This window comes from Mesoplodon bidens, assembly GCF_964165515.1.
Source record: "Mesoplodon bidens genome assembly, chromosome: 15".
Lineage (NCBI taxonomy): Eukaryota > Metazoa > Chordata > Mammalia > Artiodactyla > Ziphiidae > Mesoplodon > Mesoplodon bidens.
This window is the reverse complement of record NC_138171.1, coordinates 72275827-72295153: the sequence shown is the minus strand read 5'-3', so window position 1 is coordinate 72295153 and position 19327 is coordinate 72275827. Positions and strand designations below refer to the sequence as shown.

General features: G+C 41.1%; 1 protein-coding gene across 3 annotated transcripts in view; it reads right to left on the bottom strand.

The window, feature by feature from the left end:
* Positions 1-1554: 1554 nt before the first annotated feature.
* SHLD1 (shieldin complex subunit 1) overlaps positions 1555-19327 on the bottom strand; it is a 103090-nt gene continuing 85317 nt past the window's right edge. For all 3 annotated transcript variants that reach the window (XM_081256670.1, XM_081256669.1, XM_081256671.1), the window contains exon 3: positions 1555-5993. In XM_081256670.1, the coding sequence (XP_081112796.1) occupies positions 5551-5993 (443 nt within the window). In that variant the 3' untranslated portion in view covers positions 1555-5550. The remainder of the gene's footprint in view (positions 5994-19327) is intronic.

The window sequence follows — 19327 nt, the reverse complement described above, 5'->3', positions numbered from 1 at the left end:
CTTTGCAGCTCTTAGTTCAATGGCACTTCTTAGAGTCCTTCTCAGACCACCCAGTCTAAGCACCCACCCCAGGCACTACTACATCCCTTTTATTGCCCCAAAGCACCTCTCACTATTTGAAGTTACCTTGCCTTTGTCCGTCACCCTCACTAGAGGGTAAACTCCATGACAGCAGGAGACCTTCCAGGTCTGGTTCCCTGCTGTTGGGTCAAAGAAAGTAGACTTTCATCATTTTGATAGAAGTCGCCAAATTGCCCTGAGAAAAGCTTTGCCACTTTACTTTCCCCTTGATAGTCAATCAGAGCACTTGTCTCCCTGTACCCTTGCCAGAACTAGCGTCCTTCCAACTTTTTACCACCTCCAAAATACAAAAATCAAGAAACAAAAACAGACAAACCCAAAACAACTAAGGGTATCTTATTTAAATAAATTAAAATTTAACCTCATAAATTGCAGTTCTTCATGTTTGAGTATGGTTGTTATGCTTATTAGACATTTTTCCCCTCATTTTGATCTTGTTTATGACCTTAAATATTTTTTGCCTGCAGAATTTTAATATTTCTAAAAAGTCAAATTTATCACATTTTTCCTTCAGGATTTTCAGGTCTTGTGCCATTCTTAGAAAGATCTTCTCTATTCCAAAATAGCTAGATAGCTCTTTCCATATATGTATATGTATACACTCATTTTCTATTCTAACATTTTTATGATTTTATTTTAAAAATGTGAACTCTTTAATCCATCTGGAATTCATTTTGATATCAGGAGTGAGGTGAAGAATCTAACCTTTTTTCCTTTCCTCCTCCAGGGTGGGGAGCCAAATGTGCTAAGACCATTTGCTAAAAAATCCACTTTTCCTCATGGATTTGAAATGCTACCTTCATCATATATTCACTTTCCATCTACATTTATATCTATTTATGGGCTGAACTATTTTTCTTTCTTTGTTTTTCTTTTCTAGTTGCTTTAATCACTGTAGAGTTAGAAACATTTTCACATTTGACAAGGCTAGCTCCTCTTTAATTTGCTAGCTATTGATGCATATTTTGCTTTTTAAAAGGATTTGCACTGGGAATTCCCTGGTGGTCTAGTGGTTAGGACTCTGCCCTTCCACTGCTGGGGTGGGGGTGGGGGGCCCAGGTTCCATCCCTGGTCAGGGAAATAAGATCCCACAAGCCACGTGGTATGGCCAAAAAATAAAATAAAATAAAATGATTTGCACTACGGCTATAGGGTAAAGAGAATGGAAAAGGTGGATGTGGCTTCACCTGATGGAACTTCCTTGCAGTATTCCAGGAGAGAGATGGTAGAATAGAGAATAGAACACAGAAGTTACCATAGATTACCCCATTGTATTCCAAATTTTAGTCATTTTCCAGTATACCACCTTTCATAATTATTGATATATCTAAATGTCACCTACACTATTAAGTTAATTTTTCACTACTTCAACTCATTTTAAAATTTTAAATACTTACATTAGGTGTATCCTATGTAATATCTGTAAAAGCATAGATCAGACATAGTAGTTATAATATTTTATAGTTATAAATGAATAGATAACAATGAAAATAAACATTGTCCATCTAGCACCTAAAGTTCTTTTGTGTACAACCAGTGGTTTGAGAAACACTGATCTGAGCAAACCATTCTGATCAGTTCTTTGAAAATCTCCACTCAGCCTGGGCTGGCTGGTAGTGCCTGCTGCCTGAGCAGGACGCTGGTTAACAGGTGGGTTCAGTTTGCAAAAATCTTCAAGATGTTCACTTATAAATACTTTTCTGTGTGATTATAACCAATAAAAAGTTTAAAAAGTAAGTTTTTAAAAGTTTTAAAAGTATCACTGTATTGTTTTGTGCTAATTACCGGTAATAAAATCTATTACATATATAGGTCATGCAAAGAAACAGATTAATGAAATGAATAACAGTTACACAAACTTAAAACACTGGTAGCAGTTCTCTTCCTTAGAATTCTGAGGTTTCTGCAAGCAAATCCATCCTCCCATAGATCTCTGAAATGGGCCACAGATGATATCCTAGATAGAATGCTCAGAGGATCATAAGATGTCAGTGAAGTGATGTGTAGGGCAGAATTAGACAATGATGCCAGAGGCCAGAGCCTTAATATCCTTATCTCTTAGTCTTTATTAAAGGTAAACAGTGATAAATGGAAAATGCCATCCTAACTGCATGAAGATCAAATTAAGGAGCGAGATTGCAGGGAATCAAATATTTTGTACTGACCTGTCACAAGCACTTACTCAGAAACAAGTAAACACACACCAGTCTTTTTTTACCCTAAGGTGATCCTGGTTTTTAGACTTCTAAATTCTCTGCTTTCAGAGTTTACCTTTTTTTCTGAACAGCCACAGCACTGATATTAATAAAGTTTACAAAGTCACTGATATTAAAATCTCACTGCCAAACAGAAGCTGCTGCTTCCCAGCATGGAAATTCAAATAGCTTGTATCTTTTGTCCTTCAAAAACAGTATAAAATAATCTAGTTTCCTTCTGTTGGTAGCCATGGAAACTAAAGTCCAATATTTCGGTGACAGAATCATGCTACAGACTACAGCATTCAAGGGCATCTATGGATTTGCTACACATCAATAAACAATAAAACTAGCAACTTCAAAATTCAACCTGTAGATTTTCAATTATAAGTCCCCCTGGTTTCATAATTATTGGGTGGGGGGCCATTGAAGTGGAGAAAATGCAGATGATTGCTTGTCAGAGGAAGATCTGGAGTCTTGTTTTCTCAAAGACATGTTCATTTCCTATTTCCTTTCTGTTAGGTCTCCTTCCAGTGGTGCCTGACCTTCGAGGTGGATATTCTTCCTACCTCTAATCATCCCAAAGCTGGAAGCCTGACTATGTAATTCCCGACTTTTAAAAGGGCTTCTCTCTCCAGTCAAGCGTCCCTAAGATACCCGGCCTGAGAGGGTGCCCTCACTCTTAACATACACATGTAGGCTGATCTATTTGCATAATCTGCTTTCTGGAAATCTTACGGAGTCTTATGCCAATTAAATTTCATCCAGAGTTTCTCAAAATCGAATTGTTCAGTATTTCCAGCTTCTCTCACTGTTCCCCCAGTCAAGTGATAGAGCCCTTTCTGTCGGTACAATTTGTTCGAAGGACCTTCGAGAGAGGGATTAGCGCGGGGATTAGCGCGAGGCTTCTGATTACAATTTCAGGGAGCTCAGTGCAGGGAGATGTCCTTCTACCAACCAAATCTCAAACGAATATTCGGGACACAGCTGAGGAGGAGAGGACCTGCCATCACAGGCCTGCTCAGGCTATTTAAAGCTGCTCTCCATAAAAAAGAATGAAATAATGCCATTTTCAGCAACATGGATGGACCTAGAGATTGTCATACTGAGTGAAGTGAGACAAAGAAGGACACATATAATATGATTTCACTTATGTGTGGAATCTAAAAGAAAGGGTACGGGGACTTCCCTGGTGGCGCAGTGGTTAAGAATCCGCCTGCCAATGCAGGGGACACAGGTTTGATCCCTGGTCTGGGAAGATCCCACATGCCGCAGAGCAACTAAACCCATGCGCCACAACTACTGAAGCCCGTGCGCCTAGAGCCCATTCTCCACAACAAGAGAAGCCACCGCAATGAGAAGCCTGCACACCACAACGAAGAGTAGCCCCAGCTTGCCTCAACTAGAGAAAAGCCCGCGTGCAGCAGTGAAGACCCAAAACAGCCAAACGTAAAAAAATTAAATAAAAATTAAAAATATAAAAAAAAGGGTACAAATGAACTTATCTACAAAACAGAAATAGAGTCACAGATGTAGAAAACAAACAAAACAAAGGGGGAAAGGGGGGGAGGGATAAATTAGAAGATTGGGATTGACATATACACACCACTATATATAAAATAGATAACTAATAAGGACCTACTATACAGCACAGGGAACTCTACTCAATACTCTGTAATGGCCTGTATGGGAAAAGAATCTAAAAAAGAGGTAATATATGTATATGTATAACTGAGTCACTTTGTTGTACACCTGAAACTAACACAACGTTGTAAATCAACTAAACTCCAATAAAATTTTTTTAAAATTATAAATAAATAAAGCTGCTCCCTGGCAAAGCAAGGGAAGGACAGGGGTGAGGGGCCAGCCATTCAGAGGGTGACAGAGGGTGCTGGCAGCAGGCAGGCAGAAGACAAAAATAATGAGAGGAACGAGTCCACTTGGGCAAAGGATTCCTTTTTCTTTTCCACCACAAATTGACAAGCCTGCATCCATCAGCCTAGCTTATCATAAGTGAGCTTACACATACTTTGGTGGGTGGTACACAATTTTTTTTCTCACCTTTAATGTTTACAATCTGGTGGAGATGAAAAGACTTTTTAAAAAAAATTTGCAAATCTTAGCTGTCATTTTAGATGGTTCAAATGTTCCTTCCATACCCAGTTAATGTTATAAAACAGGAAACTCTGGTTTTGGAGAGGCAAAGGTATGATTAAGATGTGATGCACTTTTTGGAACCATATTTAAATCTTTGTATTATTGGGGGACGTACGTTCCCAATCACATGGTCACAGTTTTACAATTTGTTAAAATTCTTATACTCGATTCAGCATAAGGCTTTGTTCCCTTCAAAAAAACTCACTGAGGGCTTCCCTGGTAGTGCAATGGTTACGAATCCCCCCGCCAATGCAGGGGACACAGGTTTGAGCCCTGGTCCGGGAAGATCCCACATACCGCAGAGCACCTAAGCCCGTGCTCCACAACTACTGAGCCTGCGCTCTAGACCCCGCGAGCCACACCTACTGAGCCTGCGTGCCACAACTACTGAGGCCCGCGTGCCTAGAGCCCATGCTCCACAACAAGAGAATACAACACAGTGAGAAGCCCGTGAACAGCAACGAAGAGTAGCCCCTGCTCGCCGCAACTAGAGAAAACCCCCCATGCAGCAACGAAGACCCAACGCAGCCAAAACTAAATAAGAATAAAATAAATACATTAAAAACAATAAAAAAACCTCATTGAACGGAAGCCTATTCTCTTAGGTCGGCTTCTTCCAGAAGTAGAATCTGAGTCAAGCGTTCAGGTGCAAGAGATTTACTAAGGAAACGCTCCCAGGAGACACCAGTGAGTGGGAGAAGGACAGGGGAAGGAAGGAGCCAGGCAAGAGTGAGCTTTCACGTGAAGCCCCAGCCTTGGCTTGGTCAGGAGGAGAGCTCTGGAACTTGAATCACGCCTCAGAGCATGTCCTTCCTGGAGATAAGGAAGCTGGACTTTCAGACTCCCAAACCAGTTGGTCACCAGCCTTAGGTCAAAGGGTCGGGTAGGAGATGGGGTGGCCATGGAGGCAATAAAACCCCCAGACACTGCTGGCTCTCCATTCGGGCCGAATTGGCTCCAGGACCAGATCACAGATGCCAGCCTTTGCCTGCAAAGCACTTAGCTGGGGGTTGGGCACACAGAGCTGGCAAGAGACCTGAGGGGTTCTGGGTGATGCACCAACAGTCTCAGCCACAGGGCTACCCCCCATATGCTTGCTCTCACCACCAGGCAACAGTTATGGGTCTTTCATCAAGTTCTGCTGCAAGAGGAAATGAATAATTTCTTTTGAAAGTCCTGGGGTCAGCTTTTCATCCTCCAGAGACGCACTTCCTTCTCTGGTTGGGTAAAAGTGGGCGTCCCTGGAATGCTTCTGTAAGATGGAGCAGCCGTCCCGGTTGAAGATGACCCGCGCCATTTGAAAACTGCGGAGGGTGTACTTTTGGTTCTCCTTGGCCTTCAGTTCATTGATTTTCTGAGACAGGCACTGGTAGACAGATGTGGAGAGTGAATTTCCAGAGGCTGGCTGTGGATGGCCAAATACTTCATAGAATCTGTCCAGAGATTTCCGAAGTCCAGCATCCTCTGCCTTGGTCTCTGGTGGGCCCTTCCCAGAAGGGTCAAGCCAGGAGTTCTCAGAGGTCCAGGAATCATTTTGTTCAGTATTTAAGTTACTACTGTCTGCAAGACAAAACATATTCCAATACTCAGACACATATTTTAAAATATCAGAAAGCAAGGCAAGAGCAGATGATGTTTCTTTTCAATGTAACACACTCACTATTCCTGGGTAACTGGCAATGGACAGAATTAGCTGATTTCAGAATCTGTTCCCACTATCCCGGGGTTCTGCCACTTGTTTGCTCAAAGTAAGATACTTGCATGTGTCAGGGGTTCTTAACCTGGGAGTCCTTATATAGAAATTCAGGGTGGCTGTGAACTAGTATGGGGGAAAAAAATCTTATTTTCATTAACCTCTACCTGAAATTAGGAATTTCATGATGAATGTAGGCAACAAACTTATTAGCAGCAGCACCTGTAACCCTGTTACCAACAGATCACAGTTCTTTTCATTTCATATTAGAGCTTGTTGAAGATGTTTTAAAAATACCATTTATGCTTATCATTATGCTATAGAACAAACTGTGTCCCTCCAAAATTCATATGCTGAAGGCCTAATCCTTAATGTGACTATAATTGGAGATGGGGCTTTTAGGAGGTTCTTAAGGTTAAGTGAGGTCATAAGGGTGTGGCCCTAATCGGACAGGACTGAAGGCCTTATAAGAAGAGGAAGAGACCCCTCTCTCTCCCTATTGCCTCCTACCCCCCACCAGATGTGCAAAAACCAAGGAAAGGCCATGTGAGCCTGTGAGGACACAATGAAAAAGTGACCTTCTGTAAGCCAGAAAGAGAGTCCTAACCACAACATGACCATGGTGGCACCCTGATCTCAGACTTTCAGCCTCTGGAACTGTGAGAAAATACATTTCTGTTGTGTGAGCCACCCAGTTTACAGTACTTTGTTAGGGCAGCCCGAGCAGCCTAAGACACACTACTCTGAAATCACCATAGTTATTAGTTCGGACACTAGATCTTATTATGTAAGTCAATAAAAAAGCATTACAGGGCTTCCCTGGTGGCGCAGTGGTTGAGAGTCCGCCTGCCGATGCAGGGGACACGAGTTCGTGCCCCGGTCTGGGAAGATCCCACATGCCACGGAGTGGCTGGGCCCGTGAGCCATGGCTGCTGAGCCTGCGCGTCCGGAGCCTGTGCTCCGCAACTGGAGAGGCCACAACAGTGAGAGGCTCGCGTACCGCAACAACAACAACAAAAAAAGCATTTCATATTCTTTACAATGTCATATCTTTGTTCTTTAAATATTTTAATAACTACATTTCAATATTTTTTCCTTAGTAATCCCATATGTTTTACTTCATGCATTTAAAAACATTATTCTGAGAAGGGGTCGAGAGGCTTCACCAGATGCCAAAGGGATCCATGGCACAAACACAGCAGTGACCCCTAATGTAGACGATTCTGGGCATTTATGCAGTTCAGACATTTTCTTTTCTACCCCCTACAATAATCCTATAGACTCTTTACCTCCAAATTAAAATTACCACCTTTGTGCTTTTTAAAGGAGGGGTAACAAACTAAGTGATTTAATAATAGACAAGAAGAAACCAGAACTGAAGACAAACCCTAGTTCTTGTAACTTTCTGTAACAGAAAGATAACTTTCTGTACCTCTCTGGACACCCTAATTCTTAACATAGGAATCTCTTAGGTCTTTTGAAACAGAATGTTCCTATCGATGTGTTCTAGAAAAGACTTCATACAAAAAATTAATTTGCAAGTTGTAGAATTCCTTATAAAACTACCAGGTTTATTCTTTAAAATTTCACACTTTAAATCAAAATATATTTTCCTTTTTTCACTCTGACATAAGCTTTATTAAATTGCTAACTTTAATTCCACACACACCCCACCCTTGGTAATTCAACAAGTAGTTATAATAAAAAATATTTGTACTTGCTAATGATGAGGAATGTTGAATGATGCAGTGGGTGAAGTTTTAGAAAAGGAGGCAGGATTTGGGGTTTTGACTCTAGTTTTACTACCAGGTAGATATGACACCTTTCTGAGCTTCGGCTTTCTCACCTACAAAACAAGAGTTTTACTAAACAATCTCTCGCCTAGACCTTCTATGGTAATACAGGGAATGGAGAAGTATAATCCAAAGCATTAGAGTATCCAAAAAGAATGTGGACACACGTTCTGTGAGACACATGCAGGGTCACACGTGGACAAGCATTCGCTGACTCAACACACATTTACAGAAAGGTGATGATATAAATGTAACTCATTACAAGTTGCTACAAGATAAGCAGAGAATGCTGAAGACCATGTTCTTCACCTGAGATAGTTAGACCTTAACTAGGAAGAGGGGACATACTTCTAGACATCAAACAACTGGAAAATACTCACAGGATATACATAAATACACAAAGATGTGATGACATTGATTGGGGACAGTGTGGATGCAAAGACAAATGCAGAGTAAGGGAAAGATCAGCGTGTAGCAGAATTAGTGAGGAGTGCCTCTTTGGAGAAGGCTACGTGCAGTCTTATTAGGAAGGGACCAGAATCAGAAACTGTGGAAACAGGAGGGTTAATGAACAAGGCCATGTGGCAAGAAGAAGCAGAAACTAAACTACTCCATGGCTGGTTGTCATTATCCCCCTCTGCCAGCTGGCTGTACCTTCAGCAGCCTGAGACCCAGCCTGGAGGCAGGAGAGAGAATTCACAGAGTGGCCAGACAGGCTCCTGGGACAGACAACAGCGACCATGCTTTTTAAAGAATTCAGTGGCAGGGATAGCTTACATTACACTGGATTTCAGCAAGCCTAGTTTATGTCCCAGGCCCCTCAAGCCTAAAAAATAAAATAAAATTTTTAAAAGAGGAAAAGAAATTTCCTTTGCTGCTGCTATGCCCAGAGCTCCTGCCTAGTTCTGCCTAAGTTCCTCCCAACAAGCCCATTGCTGAACTGCAGGCTCCTGGACGGGCAGAGGGTGAGGGAGGCAGAGGCTGGCCTCTTTAGAGTCCTGAGTCAGAGAAACTGCAGGAGAGGGCTTCCTGGCCACCTCACTTGGAATGCTGAACACACTTTCCAATAGCAACTTTCTTATCCACATAGGTCAATAGGTTCTACAACGTGGAAGGTGATGTGGATAGACAGAGTGGAAAGCTGGGGATAATCTAAAGCAGAGTGATGTGTAACACAGTCTCCAAAGTCAAGCAGACCCAAGTTCAAATCCCTGCTCTGCCAAATTCAAGTTGTGCAACACTAAGTTACTTAACATCTCTGAGACTCAGTCTCCTGGTGTGCAAAATGGAGACACTACCAGTTATCGGCTCATGATTCTCATGTTGTGAGAATTAACTAAGATAATATATGCAAAGCACTTAGCCCACCTTGAAGAATGGCTGATTCCAGGCTGGTGATAAGAAAGTACAAGATGAGCCTGGAACATCTCACCGTTCTCTAATGCTCGAAGAATGCTGGGGGCACAGCAAGGGGGAGCTGAGGCCGGCTCAGAAGGGATGACCTGGCCAAATCTGGAACAACTTGAGCATCAAAATAATGAGAGTTAACAGATTATAACCCATTTATTAAAACAGAAAACCATGAATCCATAAAATAATTGAAAGTTTGAAGAGGAATGGGATACTTACAGCCTCAGAGTACCTCCCCATAAGATACTTATTAGTTACAAAGGGAAAAAGAATAACTTTAAATATAGTGGAGAAGTGTGGCAAATATCACCATCCACAAGTCCCATCAGTAACGGGACAAATCAAAATCATGTGCCACCTGACCAGGTGTAACGGGAAGACCCAGCATCACTTCTTGGATAGTCCTGCCAAAGGTGAATCACCTGAACCAATATGAGGAAGTGGCAGACAAAACCAAATCAAGAGACATTCTACGAAATAAATGGCCTGTATTCTTCAGAAGTGCCAAGTTCATGAAAATCAAGGAAAGGCTAAGCAGTTGTTCCAGACTGAAGGAGACTACAGAGACAGGACAACTAAATGCAGCACATGATTTCCTCTGGCTCCTTTTGCTCTACAGAACATTCTTGGGCCCTGTGAATGGGGTCTGGGGATGAGATGGTAGTAATGTGTCACTGTTAATTTCCTGATTTTGATGGTTTCATTGGGCTTTGTAGGAGAATGTCCTAGTTTGTAGGAAAATCAAGGATGGTGGGCAACAGGTTGGTGGCTTACTCTCAAATAATTCATGAAAAAACTGTTACTTGTACTTGCAAGTTTTCTGAGTTTGAGATTGTTTCAAGAAAAAAATTAAAACAAACCTCTGGAGGAATAATTGTTAACATTTCTTTGGTTGGCCTACTTTCAAATTAAAACGAACAAAACAAACTTAGTCCAGGGCTTGGCAAATGTACTTGCCTAATGAAGGTACTGCCATTAGAGAGGCGAGGGGAAAGGGGAAGGGGAAGGGTCGCATCATGGCAGGATGGGGTGTTCCTTCCCACCTTCTTCCCCACAGATGATCTGGTCCTGGGGGGTAAGGCAGGAAGCCAGAGGCTGAGAAGTGTCCATGGGAAGAGTGGGAGAGAGAAGGAGAGCTCAGCAGTGACACTCCAAGTAGCAGGGCCTGTACTTATTAAGTAACTGGTCAATAACTTTGATATGCAGATTTAAACTTTTTCATCTGTGTCTCACTGTTATATTTCATTTAATTTTTGAAACTCAGTATCCATGAAAGAACCTAAAAAACTAGCCTGTCTCCTCTATTTTACATGCAGATGTCAAGTAGACAGCAGCTCATCTTCAAAGAAACCCTCCTTCCCCTTTCCAGAAGAGTAATGACAATACGCATTGAGTTATTTACTACATCCGTTCTTTTGAACACTGCCTCCAGTTCATTTCGGACTTTGATTTCCTTTGAAAATTTGCTCTATTTCCAACTACAAAGCCATCTCTCTAATCATGTGGCTCGTGTGGCCTTTTGGGTATATTAAATGTTTGGGTAAATTATTTAAATGTAAAACATTTAATTTAAACATTTAATATGTTTGGGTAAATTTAATCTAAAAATTCATAAGAGTTATTGTACGCTGTTCAGTTGCTAGGGAATGTACTGCCATTCATGCATGCTGCACAAAGCAGGTGTCAGCACTCAGTCAGCATTGACTGTGCTCCCACTGGGTGTGAAGCACGGTCCTGGTGGAGTAAATCCAACCAAGAATGAGGCTCTGAGGCATCTAGGCTGTCTTCGTCACTCCATCCTGGGAGGAAGGCATCCAAATCATTTTTAAATGTTTTTATTCTAACATAAAGTAAGCCATTTCTTGATCTGTTCTCTAAGACATGAACTTTTCGGTCAGCTCTATCCTGTTGCTGTTGCAGTTGAAGGGTTTTGTTTTGCTTTGATTTTTATTTATGTGTAAAGAAACCTGCTGCAATGATTTCACAGATGAGAGACAGGCAGAGAGATACAGGGGTTTAAAAATTTGCACAGCTAGTTAGTAGTGAGGCTCACACTTGACATTGGGATCCTGACATTTCATTTCTCAGATAATTCAAGGATCAGTTTTGGCTTGCAAACAACTCCTTATTTTTACATTGGCTCATACGATTTCTTAGCTACTTGTACCCACCATTCCCTTGACCCATCTCCAAAAAAGGTAAACATTTCATTAAAGAATTCCCAATTAACATTTATAGAACAAATAAAAAACATTATATCATGAAAAAAATTATTTAAATTTAAATTTACCCAAACATATTAAATGTTTCTTCACCAGTATACAAAGCCCATCACTTCTCTTCCTGATGCACCTACACATGGACGGAAGATGGATCTCTGATAACTTGGTCAGTTCCTGCTCAGTGGAGCATCCTCACAGCTATATTCAAACCCCACTTTATTCTACCTGTTGTTAGAGCTCAGACCTGTAGGGCTCTCAACTGGGGACTCTACTCTAGGGACAGACAGGGGACATTTTTTTGGTCAGTGCTTGGAAAGCGCTACTTGCATTTAGTGAGTGGGATCAAGGATGTAAACATCCTACAATGCACAGGACAGTCCCATATATCAAAGAATCATCCTCCCCCCAAATGCCAGTCGTGCCCTCCACCCCCAGAGAGCAACACTGGCTCAAAGGATTCTGGAAGGAGCGGGAAGTGAATGCTGAATCCCACTGAGTTGTAATAGATTGATTTGCCTTGAGCTCCCCAAGGCACCTTTGCTACTGAGCCCTGCATAGTGAAGGCCCTTCTTGCTGGCACCTATTTGCACCATGGTTTCCTTCCCTCTCAGACCTTGAGATGGCTTTTTTTTTTTCTCAGTAAGGGCCCCAGTCTTAATGATTTTGGCATTATATAAATTGGGTGGAATTTCCCTTTTTATTTCAATATGCTTTCCATCATGAATAGATTTCTTTAGGATTTGCAAAAAGAGAGAAGGATGGGGCTTGACGCCACAATGCTCTTACATGCATTGCTTCCAGGTCATCTATCCACCAGAACATCCGTTTGTTAAATTTTCTTTTGACCAAAGAGAGGAGAGATAACGTATAGATATTTGAGATTCTTATAAACCTAAAACTATGTTTATATCTTGAGGAGTTACAGAGGTTATTTGAGTTTAGTAATCTGAGATAGTGAATTAGCGTGGAGCATTTGAGATTCATGGCTGCATTCTGAGATGAATACCATTGGCCGTCAGAAACCCAGATATTTGATGGGGGTTTCTTCCAGTGACACTTCTGTGCCTACTCCTGCGGCTGGTAAGTGCACAGCGGGGTTTGACCTCTGCGGCACGTTTTAGCTTCTGTCCTTAACAGGTTCCCTTTCAATGGGCTTGACGTCTAACTCTGCCTCCTCCAGGCAGCAGCATCAATAGCCGCCCACTCTGCCTATTTGTCCAGAGTTTCTTTTACCAGCAACTGCTAATTGGGAGGATCTGTGGCTTAAAGGCTGTACAGAGCTGAAAGAAATCTACTCTAAGACAATAAAAATATGGCAAATTATCAGGATTCAAGGAAAGAAGGAACATGTGCTTTGTATGGTCTTCTATGTTGCTTGGAGGGGAAGCTGCCCCTTTCTCAGGGCACTGCATGGCACACTCCCAAGGGTGAGCCTGCTGCCTTGGTTTGTCTGTTGGAGGCTCTAAGAAAAAGTCACGGGCATGAGAACAAGGTGAATGGGAGGAGGGCACTTTGGAGGCACTGACTCATCTTCTTCCTGACAGCAGTCAGAGGCCTCCCAAGGTTTCCGCATGGGTGAGCTACCAATTTTAGTATATTACGGTTTGTGGTCCAAGGATGTGGGGCACCACTCTGCTAGGCTGCATCTTCCTTCTCACCTACCTTTCCTTCATATCCTCTCCTATGCCTCTCATGCCTGCCTCCCCACTCCATACTTTGTGGAGGAATAGAGAATTGAGCAGGATCACTGGATGGACAAGAATAAGTCCTACCTCCAGCCCCACAGGCCGCAGGGTGATGATACCTCTGCATCCTGGCTTCTTTCCTGATCCTGGAAACGCATCAAGAATGTTCCCTCTTCAAAACCTTCCCACTTGTTGTTCCTCCCTGTGGAACATGCCTTTTCCACATATCTGCACAGTTGGTTTCCTCACAACCTTCAGTTCTCTGCTCAGATGTCACCTTCTCAGTGAGGCCTTCTGTATGAGTCAGGATGGGCTAGGGTATGCTACTTAACAAGCAAGCCCCACATCTCATAAAACAACAAAGGATGGTTTCTTACTACTTGCACTCTGTGTCAGAGTACAAGTGGATCTGTGTCATCCTTGCCCTTTCCCTGGAACCCAGGCCACTGGGGCAGCCACGACCTCAACATTGCTTAGTGACTATAGCAGAGGGAAAAGAGCACGGTGGAGCAGACCGTCACCAGGAGAGCTCTGTGACTTCTGTTCACATATCATTGCCAATGTTAAGTTGTATGGCCAAACCTGATTTCAAAAGAATGAGGAAGAAAAATTCTCCTGTAGGGAGAGGCAGAGATTACTGGTGAACAATAATCTAGTCTGCCATACGTTCCTTGAGCACACCATTTAAAATTACATTTCCTTCACTCCCTAGACCCTGGCTGTCCCTATCTCCCTTGTCTGCCTTAGACTGTCTATATAAACCTAATAGTACCTAATAATATATGATTTGTTTGTTTATTGTCAATCTTCTCCTACTCAAGGTTTTTTGTCTCTCTTGTCACCTGGTGTATCCCCAGGGCCAGCACATGGCAGATACATTTAAAAATTTTTGATGTTCTGTTTTATTTGATGAGTTTTACTTTCAAATGCACATGTAAATGTGTGTATTACTAGGGTGACCACTATTCACGAGCGTGACTGGGGTGTTTGCCCAGGAAATCCCCAGTTTGTGCCTATTGTCTCAATTAATTATTAATAGCACCCTTTTTCACTCTCAAAAGGGCCTTGGATTACACAATCCACTAGGTGAATACATGAATCGTGATAAATTACATATATAAGCTGATGCTGGAGGAGGGGGCAGATATATCTTGGTCAACAGTGAGACGTTCCACCACACATACCTGGGGCGGGGCAGGGGAGTTGAGTTTGATGCCAGAAATAATCCCAGTCTGTGGTATAGATAATGTACCTACAGACTTTTTTTTTTTTTTGCTAAACCTTCTGTGGATTTGTTCTACTATACTCCAAGACCATCCTCTTTTCCTTTCTCCTCTTTTTCATACCTGGTATTTCTCCTACCCTCTTGCTGTCCAAGAACCTTTTTATTACTGCCCTGCAAGTGAAGGGCCTCAGTTCACCCTACCCCATCAGCAGCTTGCTTAGATTCCTCTTTCTGGCTTCATCTGACTGTCCCCCTCCCCTTAAGGTATAACACCAGCCCTGTTACTTACTTCCTATCTTATTAATAAGTAAAATTAATGACAAGAAAAATCAATCAGCTTAAGCCTCCTTTTGCCTGATGGTTTATACACTTTATAATTTGCTGCTGTTCCTTTAAAGGACAAAAACCTTTAAAGGGAGCCCAAGGAGGTGTGGACATCAAGATATTTAATCCCAGTTAACACCTCAAAGGATGGATGGTCTGATCAGGTGCTTTTGAAACCACAGTCTAGGTCTGTACTTACTTACATCTGAAAGTAAAAACTGGATGAATCACCCATGCTGTCACCTTTCATCCTAGTGACGAACAGATGCAGTGGGCAGAGGACAGAGACCTCCAAAAGGCAACTGCTGAGAAATAAAATGAATGCTGGAAAAATACAAAAATATGTGTGATAGGTGAACAGCCCTAAAAGTAGGTGCCCAGGGCAATTAATAAGGTCAATCTCTACTGTCTGATTCATAAGCTATCTTAATTTTACCTTGGCATTTTGTTTTTTTCTAAAGAAATTAAAATGTTCTGAAAATTACAGGGAACTATAATATCCAAGTTCACACCACTCCAGATTGACAATTAACATATGTCATATTTGCTTCAAGTCTTTTTTCCTATTAAAGAAGAACTAAACAATTCAATTAAAGTTGACATAGAAATAGAAATTCCTACATAGAAATTGATTCCTTCCAGCCCATTTTTATACCTTACATATATACGTATCCCTAAGCAAGACAGAGTGTTGCTTTATGTGTCATGATCTTTTTAATCTTATTTTCAATATACAAAGTTTTGCTTTTTTTCACCCAACCTTATGATTTTTTACTTCTAGCCATTATTGATATATATATATATATATATATATATATATATATATATATATATATATACATGAATTTAGGGACAGGCTGCATTAGTTTTCATCCATTCTCTTGCTGAAGGACACGTAGGTTGTGCCTAATTTTTCACTATCACAAACAAGGCCTTAGTGAGCCTTTGTGCACTTGTGAGACTTTCACTGGAAATACATACAGGAGTAGAATTGCTGAGTTGAAGGAAACATGCGTTTTCAATTTCACTAGATCCTGCCAGATCACTCTCCAAAGTGGTTGCAGCATTTACAGTCCCACCAGCACTGTCTAGTTTTTCCTGTTCCTCCACAGCTTTGCCAAACCCTGATATTGTCAGACATTTCAAGTGGCATCTCATTATTGGGTTCACATTTCTCTGATTACTCGCATGGCTGAGATGCTCTTCATATACTTATTGGCCACTTGAGTTTCCTTACTGTGAACTGCCTGTTCATATTCTTTACCATTTTTCTTTCTGTTTTTTTGTCTCTTTTCTATATTCTTTTTAACGGCATAGAAAATGAATTATAAAGAAAACAATATCTTTGTCTGAGTTTTCTCCAATTAATCTCATGACTAGTTTTTTTCCAGTCTGAAGGGGATTTAAAAAAAAAATGTGAGGATGAAAAAAAGACTTCACGAGAAGCCTCAAGTTCTGTTTTTGTTTTAATGGCAAACCTTCTAAAGCAAAACAACTCTCTTGGTGTCAGCTTATCATTACCAAAAAGTGATATTATGTTTCTACTCGATTTAATAAAAAAGTCATACACCAAGCCTGATCCAGGGGCAGGGATCACATCGAGCTTACCGAGTCTTATTTTCCAGGCAAGAAAATTAAGACAGGACCAAGTCTCCAGAGTCATTTAATGCAGGGATTGGCAACTAGAACACAAAGAAAGGCTAATCTGCTCATTAATTTTCTTAATTAAAATCATTTTCATGTAACTATCATTTGCCATAATGAGGATCGCTGTTGGTTTTACATGTTGGTGATGATGAGCCAGGCAAGGGGTTCAAGAGCCTCCCGAGATGATTCATAATTGACGTTTAGAGACCACAGGCTTGGATCCTAGAAATGCATAACAATTCTCTTCTTTACTATGAGACTGAGGATTAGCCTGAGGCTTGATTTAAAACAGCTTGGTTTTGTATTTTTGTTAAGTAGTAACCAAGTTAATGGGACAGAGAACCTGGCCCTTTCACAGCTGGAAAAGCCATGGGGAGTTACCTTGTTCAACTCTCTCACTTTCTGGACCAGAACTGTTTAGCTAGAGTTGGAACAAGAACTGTGGTCCCCACAGACATAGAGAATAGATTTGTTGCCAAAGGGAAGGGTGGGTGGGGGAGGGATAAACTGGGAGTTTGGGGTTAGCAGATGCAAACTATTACGTATAGAATGGATAACGACAAGGTCTTACTGTATAGCACAGAGAACTATATATAATATCCTGAGATAAACCATAATGGAAAAAAATATTTTAAAAATGTATATATATATGTATAACTGAATCACTTTGCTGTACAACAGAAATTAACATTGTAAATCAGTTTTTTCAATTAAAAAAATTGTTAGAAATAAAGTACTGTGATCCATTGATTGTTAAAAAAAAAGAACTGTGATCCATTGACCCCGTCCACGTCTGGGTATGAGGAGCCCTGAGAAGGGATGACCAGGAGAGGCCATCAGACAAGGGACCTAAGCTCCTTCAGGAGCCACTGCAAATTAGGAGCTTCACAGTAACACTTAAAGCCTTTGTTTTAAAGTGTTTTTCCCCCAGGTGGTTTTTAAAATCTCTTTTACATGGGATGTTTCAGCAGATTTGTTTGAAATCCTGGCCTAGATAGTAAGGAACAATTGTGAGCAGAAAAAGCAAATGATTTGGATTTCGGTTGCTATGGCAACGTTACCATTTTTGAATATGGCTGTTTACTTCAGCAGAGTTGATTTAAATTTGAGCCTCTAATTAAGATGATGCTTGAAACTTTAACCTTAACCCTCACTGTAAGAAAAAAGTCAGCACTTTAAAAATGATGCTTGAAGTGTTGCTGGAGACATATTTAGCAAGAATATCATTCCCCTTTGCTGGAGAAGCAGAAACCCAATCCGTTTTCCTTGAAAAAGAATGAGGGCCTACTCACAATCTGTCCAAATCCACAAGTCAGTATTTCCTAGTTTTAAGATTTAAAGAGGAACAGAACGGAATGCCTGTCAAAACTGAGCCAGTTCCAGTGTTGACACCAGCAGTAAGACTTTCTGAGAGTGACAGACAAGGGAAGTCTGATACTTCTCTACACATAGCAATATTTTTGTTAGACACCTATTTGTGTAAACAGATTTCACTCCACATCAAATCAAAGTTAAGTACATCTATGAAGTGACAGATTGAACTGGAAACAAATACTCCAGAATGTAAAAATGTAGCTGAGTGTTCCCCCTTCAAAGGAATCACCCTGGGGAGTGGGGGGCAAGCTCTTATTTTAAAAATGTTGATGTTGCTGAGAACATTGTGGAGCCTCTTAGAAAGTGACTTCGCTTGCTCTGGAAACTTTTTTTTTTAACATCTTTCTTGGAGTATCATTGCTTTACAATGGTGTGTTAGTTTCTGCTTTATAACAAAGTGAATCAGCTATACATAGACATATATCCCCATATCTCCTTCTTGTGTCTCCCTCCCACTCTCCCTATCCCACCCCTCTAGGCAGTCACAAAGCACCGAGCTGATCTCCCTGTGCTGTGTGGCTGCTTCCCACTAGCTATCTATTTTACATTTGGTCGTGTACGTAAGTCAATGCCACTCTCTCACTTCGTCCCAGCTTACCCTTCCCCCTCCGCGTGTCCTCAAGTCCATTCTCTACGTCTGCGTCTTTATTCCTGTCCTGCCCCTAGGTTCTTCAGAACCTCTTTTTTTCCTTAGATTCCATATATACATGTTAGCATATTTGTATTTGTTTTTATCTTTCTGACTTACTTCACTCTGTATGACAGACTCTAGGTCATCCACCTAGCTACAAATAACAATTTTGTTTCTTTTTATGGCTGAGTAATATTCCATTGTATACATGTGCCACATCTTCTTTATCCATTCATCTGTCGATGGACACTTAGGTTGCTTCCATGTCCTGGCTATTGTAAATAGAGCTGCAGTGAACACTGTGGTACATGACTCTTTTTGAATTATGGTTTTCTCAGGGTATATGCCCAGTAGTGGGATTGCTGGGTTGTATGGTAGTTCTATTTGTAGTTTTTTAAGGAACCTCCATACTGTTCTCCATGTGGCTTTATCACTTTACATTCCCACCAGCAGTGCAGGAGAGTTCCCTTTTCTCCACACCCTCTCCAACATTTATTGTTTGTAGATTTTTTGACGATGGCCATTCTGACTGGTGTAAGGTGATACCTCATTGTAGTTTTGATTTGCATTTCTCTAATGATTAGTGATATTGAGCATCCTTCCATGTGTTTGTTGGCAATCTGTATACCTTCTTTGGAGAAATGTCTGTTTAGGTCTTCTACCTATTTTTGGATTGGGTTGTTTGTTTTTTTGATATTCAGTTGCAAGAGCTGTTTGTAAAATTTGGTGATTAATCCTTTGTCAGTTGCTTCATTAGCAAATATCTTCTCCCGTTCTGAGGGTTGTCTTTTCATCTTGTTTATGGTTTCCTTTGTTGTGCAAAAGATTTTAAGTTTCATTAGGACCCACTTGTTTATTTTTATTTCCAATTCTCTAGGAGGTGGGTTGAA